Raw genomic sequence first — 6,899 nt, forward strand, 5'->3', positions numbered from 1 at the left:
TCCTCATTGTATTTACTTGACACAGTTTAAATGGAAACACGTGTTTTTTTGTTTTTTTTACTTGAATGTTTTTGAAGTTACATATGCAGTTGACTTATGATTGCCATATCTTATCGTATTCTATGTAGTTCTCAGGCATCGGTGACTCCATTGTGGGTGTTAAATGTCAGTTGGAGTAGGTGTAAACTCCTTTAGTTTCTACTGGTGTTTATCTGATGTACTCTATACTATAATGATAGATGTTATCATGCGTGGTTAAATATAGATGCAGATGAAAATCAAGCATCACTAAAAGCGTTCCCCATTTGTAGCCATTGATTATCTTTAGAGTTACAAGAATTAATCACTGAGTTGACTAAAAGAAAATGAATCTCCTACTATAATGGATCATTTTAGTCTTTTCTTCGAGCAAAATTATATCAACTCTTGAATATAAGGACTGCGCTTTTTTTGGTCAAGTCTTTCATATTGGATTGTTGATTTGACAAAAGAAGCAATTTGAAGATGTAACCTTGGGCTCTGGGAAATGGATGATTTTACATATTTGGCATTTTTTACACCAAGTGACCAATCATTAAAATAATCAGCAGATTAATTGATGGTGAAATTATTCATTATTTGCAGTATTCAGCGATCTGAAAACAACCTGTGTGTTTTTGTTTTGTCTTTTTCATCACTGATGGGGAAGAATGATTTTTTACTTTTTCAAGTGAAACATTTCTGTCCGTTGGTGGTACACTCCTACAAATTATGGGGTTGTTACAGTTCAGTTTTTTTCAGCCAGAGGAGGAAAAAAATAATGGGTTTAATTATCTGTTCTGTAAACAAAAAATGAGTGTGTGTGAACATTTGTGGCTGTTTATCAGCAGCAGAAGTCGAATATTTGAATGAGGATGAGATTATTTAGTCATAACTCATCTCTGCACATGATTGCATAACTATAAATCTATTGATGTCTATTCTCCAGCCCAAACTTCCCTGTTCTCATGCTCTTGCTGTACCTTTACCTGTCAGGTCAAGCAGTGCCAAGCTAATGTTACAAGTTACATGTTGCATGTTGTGCTTGTGACAGGTGCTGGAGAACTACAATAAAGGGAAAACTGCTTTGCTGTCGGCAGCCAAAATCATGGTGAGCCCCACTGAAGTGGACTTGAACCCAGAGAGTATGTTCATGGATACATCGACAACGTCCCAGCAGCCGACGCCTACAACCCACCACCGCAGGAACAGTAGTGTTCGGTTAGTACACCAGGCACCACTGTGGGTGTGTGGCAGCTTTAAAAAAATGTTTAGAACAATTTTGTTTGATCATTCTCACATTCAATTTCCCTTTTTAATATAATATGAGTATGAAACACTGCTAAACTATTGTGACTCATTTGTTTTAAAATACAATACCACTGCTACTAATTGCTACTTCTCAAAATTATCATTTCTGTCTGTTCCCTTTGGTTAAAAAGCCAAAAACCCTTGTCACGGTAAGAAAAGCATGCAATCACTAATTTTTCACAATGTGCTCCCTTTTTTCATGCACGCATGCACGCTGTCTGACCACAGAGCAGTTGCAACGTATGGTAGTATTCAGTTCCCTCCACGTCCTCTCTGGTTTAGCCCCTGTCCAAAGTCAGTGTGAACTCCTGATCGTGATGGTTGAATTCATGTTACCTTTTCTGTATTAGAAGCGCTGGGGTATACTCCCAGCCTTCCAGTCTTTTCTCTGTCTCTGTTCTTTCTTTCAGTGTTTTCTGGTGTTCACTTAGTCTTTAGTATCCAAGATATGGTTTAAAAACTAACACTTTCCCATTTTTCCCTTGTTAAACCCTCCATAGCTTGTTTTTGATCAATTTTTCTCATCTACCCTGTGTTGTGAATCCTCTTTCCCTGTCACTGCTTTCCTTTCTCCTCCTCTCCTCTAGTTCCTGTGCCCAGTCTGAAATCTCTCTGGATGGTTTCTCTGAGTGCCCTCCTCCTCCAGTACCTGTAGTATTACGTGGAGCACGTGAGCGTCTAGCAGTGGAGCTGAGGGACCGCAAAGCTCCACTGGCTGTTATGGAAAGTCTGTCAGACGCTGAATCCCTCTATAGTCTGGATTCCCGGCGTTCCTCAGCTGCACTCAGGGGTTCACCGATGCTCAGTAGCCTACCGTTCCCTTTGGATGCTCCAATTCCAGAGGAGAACCCGTCTCTCAGCTCTCGCACTGAACTACTTGCTGCTGACTGCCTCTGCCAGGCTACTCCAGAACACTTGGGTGAAGTTGGGCCTTTCTTTACCCCTCTGGAATCCACATCCACCCCAGATTACCCCATGCGGCTGTCCCCTGCCACGCCTTGCTACAGCGGACGCCATTCTCCGGCTCTGCGAAACCAGAGTGTCTTGGCTGAGCCTTTCAAGCCAGAGCCTAATGTTAACCCCAAAATGCTTCCTGATGCGGATCACCAACAAATACCTGGCATCTACAGTCCAGGTAGCACTCCTGATGCTCCCCTCAGTCCACAGATCAGTTCTAGACCAATAGATGGTGAAAATGAAGAATGGGAGATGGACACAGCAGACCAGACCAGACCGACTACTCCTCCTCCTCTATCCAATGGAAACCCTAGCCGGGCAGTGTTGGAATTTGCCCAGTACTTAGACTCCCTATTCAGACTGGACGGGAGCAGCTCTCCACCCCTGGAGCTGTCTGATGGGGAGTCTGAGTCAGGCCGGGGCTCCCTGGGGCAGGTCGAGTGCGAAGGACAGCAGCTGGATGACAAACAGCTTCTGGCCAGAGCAACACTGGAGCCAAACCTCGTCCCCAAGCCCCCACGCACTTTTGCTGGATCTGCTGATCCCTCTTCTGGCATTTCTTTATCGCCCTCCTTTCCTCTCTCATCATCCGAGGAGCTTAACGACCTTTCCCCTGGAGAGGTTGCCCCACCTGCATTACACTCCCTACGAACATCTACCCCTTGCCACTGTCCTGAGGAGAACACACTGTCCTCTATGGTGTAGTGGGCTCTGAAGGCTACCTTCACTCTGAATTTGGTGGTGCAGTCATCCAAGATTTTAAAACATATCACAGTACATGCATGCGATGGAATGCAGTCACTCATCAGAGATGTAATGACAGAACTTGACAGACTAACTCACAAACTGTTTCCATTCTTCAGGTGTCCACTTTGAACTCTGTTTATAGCATTTTCACACTATTGCAATGACTGAAAGAAGAAAAAAAAAAAGATACCTCTCTCTGCATGCCAGGGGGCTGTGCTGCTTTTGGGTGAAAATCTCTGTAGCTTCACAATGCCATTCCAAAATAATGCCATCTTCACCCACGTGGAGATTCCTCAGCATCACATCCATTCCCTGACTGTACCACATGAAAGGGAGAATAGCTACCTGAGCAGGGATTCAACAAGCTAACACTGTAGAAGAGGTTAGCATAGGCACATCATCAACTTCCTGCACCTTTTGCAGCTCTGGAATTTTTTTTGTCAAGCTTTTATTTATTTTTTTTTCCCTTTTTTTATCAGGAATGTGAAGATGGACTCATTGCCAATGGAAATGAGATGACATGATGAAATGTTTCTCAGGTCTGTTCAGAATTGACTTTGAGAAAAAAAAGAGTGTTTTATTGGTGAGAATTCATGTGTCTTAAACATTTAGTGATTGTGATTATTATTACAGATGCCTATGGATGTTTTTAAGTCTTTTGTTTACTCTTTATAGTGCATGTTTTTTTATTTTTAAAGAGGAATTGTCACTAAGCCACTTAGATTGACATTTGGATACTCTTGCACACATCATTGCTTAATCCCCCCCCTCTTTTTTGCCAAATAATTTAATACATTTTATTGCCAAATGTATCTCTGAGATGTAATTTTGTAAATGTATATTGCTTTATTTAAACACAATGATACCAAGGTGTTCATTCTCTCCTTCACTTGCCATTCTGTTGGTTCCCATGTAGACTGTTACACAGCCATGCCACAGAAAAGATGTCATACCGCCATGGCTTTCATCTCTGAACCATCAACTGGCTATTTTGAACCAGACCTCGTACCAACATCTAGGCCACATTAATGAACTTGCTGAAAGCTGTCCTCATTTCCTGACTACTGTACCTCTCTCTTTGCAGAGCTCTTAGCATCGTGCCCAGGGCGGGTGTGCATGCTTTATGCATTTCAGAGTAGCATGGCTAGTTATAGTCTTCAAGTCATGATAATATATACGTGTGTACCCCCCCCTCCCCCCCCCCTTTTTTTTTTGAGAGCATTTTAATGCATATCCCGGTCTCCAGACAGGACCAACTGTGTATCCCAGGATATAGTTTCTCCTGCTCTCAAGGTGCTCTCTGACATTACGGACGGCGAGGTGTTTGCTTCCCTTTAATCTGGTTCATCTCGCACATCCTCGGGGTTGGACTGAATCAATAAATGGGCTCATACATTTGCCTGTTTTTAGATATGTGGCATACAATCTTCCATATCACTTGGGGTGTAACTATTTGCATTATTTATTACTGTTAATGTTATCACTTTTATTGCTATATTTGATGGTATTATTATCCTTATTGCGCTTGCAACAGATTGGTTTGATGTCAGTGGTTTTTATCTCAGTTGTTGGGACACTGTGGGGAACTTTTTAGACAATGTGAGGAATTGTATATTTCAGGGTGTTTTTCTTTTTTTTCTCTGTCCAAGGGGAATACTATTTGACATTCTGCCATGGCATGGTGACAATAAGGTCTTTTTACTAATGTTTCATGGTGGTGAGACATGCTGCAGAGCGACTGCCTGCTCACAGTGACCTTTGGTGCGAAGCCACTAAGCCTGGAGTCACCATCGTGATGCACAGTCTCTGTTTGGAACAAGATAAGCTGTGGTTACTCACAGCAGACAGTTCCAGTCTGTTTACAGTCTGACACTAGTCAAATCGTGCTGCCAGTCCCAGTAGTCTCTCACAAGTTACACTTTGGTTGAGCCAGCGATTTCAGTAGCTTTGCTTGCAGTCGGTCACACACTAAACACTGCTGTAAGAAAGCACTATGATACTTTTCACCATGATGTGTACAGCACCATCCTCTACGTGTAATTATTTATGCAGATGTCTTTTAAAAAAAATTCCAATAGAGTCATGTAGAAAAAGCATATATCAATAAGGAGATAACTATATTAAAGGATATCAGTATTGAAATATAGGGGTAAAAATAATCAGAATGTTATTTATTCAAACTATTGGCAGGTTTACAAATTGGTCTATTTAAACAGGAATATTTCAACTATGTCTTGTCCATGTTTACCTGGTTTGCTTCCCTCCTTTCCTGCCCCACAATGAGAATGTATGTAAACCCTCCCCCTACCGCCCTGCCTGTAATGGAATAAATGACAAACCATGAAAATAACATTGGATTTGTCATTTCTCTTAAACTGAAATACTGTCATTGTTTGGTTCAGCTCTGGTTATTTCTGGGTTTTTCTCAGAGTTTGGTACCGTCAAGATGCACCTTGTATTGATGACTAATGTCTTGTTTTGTTGATCTCTGTAGAAACAAAGGAATCTGAATTTATATGAATTGAGCAAAAGTGGACATATGAAATATAACTGTCAAATGTTTCATCCTAATAATGGGTGTGCATTTTTGCCGACTACGTTATTAGGTTAACATTTTTTTAATATCTCTGTTAATGACTTTTAATTGTAAAAGATGAGGAAATGTTGTTTTTGTAGATTTGGACCCATTGTGAAAAAGTCTAAGGTTTAGATATAATTTGAAAAAAAAATTGTCATCTTCTTTGGATGAATTTAAAATTGCATGAGTGGTTCTAAACTATTTTTAAAACCAAATATAGGCGCAGTGTAATGAGTGTACAGTGTCCGGGATCAGAGCAGTATGGAGTGGTTATAGGTCCAGCTAAATGGATAGGAGGTGTGTTTGATAATGGCAGTGACTCTCACAAAGCACAACTACTACAACTTTGTCACTGAACTGCACTGAATAAAACCATTTATTTTTGTCAAATGTACATCGACAACAAGCATCAGGCAGTTAAAAAGGAATGTATTCATTTACATGACCTGTGATCAATGTTCCTTTTTACCTCATGACATTTGTGAAATATGCAGTGACTACGCACTGAGGATCAGTCAGATCTCAGTTTTTAAAGAATCTACCCACAAAGTATAACAGAATTGCAGTGTAGGCTATACGATTGTTCTGTGTAGTCGTCTGATATTTGAAGTTAATAATTCCTCAAGTGGAGTATTAACAGACCTCATTAAAATCTCGAACAGACTTGACGCTCAAATCTAGTATTAAAATCCACTGAATTATAACTTTTCCATTGATGCACAAGGCAACTCACAGTAGGCACATAAGCATGTAAATGAAACTAAAAATGTTTAGACATTAAAAAGTGCATTAAATTACCCCCCAATTTTTTTTTTTTAATAACAAACAAAAATTAAGCAGAGGCATAAGTTATAAAAGAGGTGGTACAGTGGTGCAGTGGTCAGCACTGTCGCCTCACAGCGAGAAGGTTCCAGGTTCGAGTCCCGGCTCCAGCACAGGATCTTTCTGTGTGAGTCTGCATGTTCTCTCTGTTCCTGTGTGGGTTCTCTCTGGTACTCCAGCTTCCTCCCACAGTCCAAAGACATCAAGAGGGGACGAGGCTGATTGATACTCTAAATTGACTGTAGGTGTGACTGTGAGAGTGAATGGTTGTCTGTCTCTATGTGTTGGTCCTGTGATGGACTGGTGACCTGTCCATGGTGAACCCTGCTCATGCTCAAAAGCCACCGGGATAGGCTCTAGCAACCCCCCCCCCCCCCCCCGTATTTAAGTAGACAACTCAAAAGCAATAAAGTAAATATTTCTCTTCAAAGTAACCGTATCTGACAAGGAAGTTTACCTTTCACAA

General features: G+C 41.1%; 1 protein-coding gene across 6 annotated transcripts in view; it reads left to right on the top strand.

The window, feature by feature from the left end:
• dagla (diacylglycerol lipase, alpha) overlaps window positions 1-5,674 on the top strand; it is a 36,562-nt gene extending 30,888 nt beyond the window's left edge. For 2 of the 6 annotated variants that reach the window (XM_086182411.1, XM_086182447.1), the window contains 3 exons: window positions 1,073-1,239; window positions 1,461-1,478; window positions 1,917-5,673. In XM_086182411.1, the coding sequence (XP_086038537.1) occupies window positions 1,073-1,239; window positions 1,461-1,478; window positions 1,917-2,991 (1,260 nt within the window). In that variant the 3' untranslated portion in view covers window positions 2,992-5,673. Of the gene's footprint in view, window positions 1-1,072; window positions 1,240-1,460; window positions 1,479-1,557; window positions 1,624-1,916 lie in introns of all 6 variants that reach the window. The other 4 variants (XM_086182402.1, XM_086182419.1, XM_086182429.1 and 1 more) reach the window with 4 other exon arrangements.
• The last annotated feature ends 1,225 nt before the right edge of the window (window positions 5,675-6,899 follow it).

This window comes from Aulostomus chinensis, chromosome 2, assembly GCF_037954235.1.
Source record: "Aulostomus chinensis isolate RoL2024-O1b breed Wild chromosome 2, RoL_Achi_v1.0, whole genome shotgun sequence".
NCBI classification, from domain to species: Eukaryota; Metazoa; Chordata; class Actinopteri; order Syngnathiformes; family Aulostomidae; genus Aulostomus; species Aulostomus chinensis.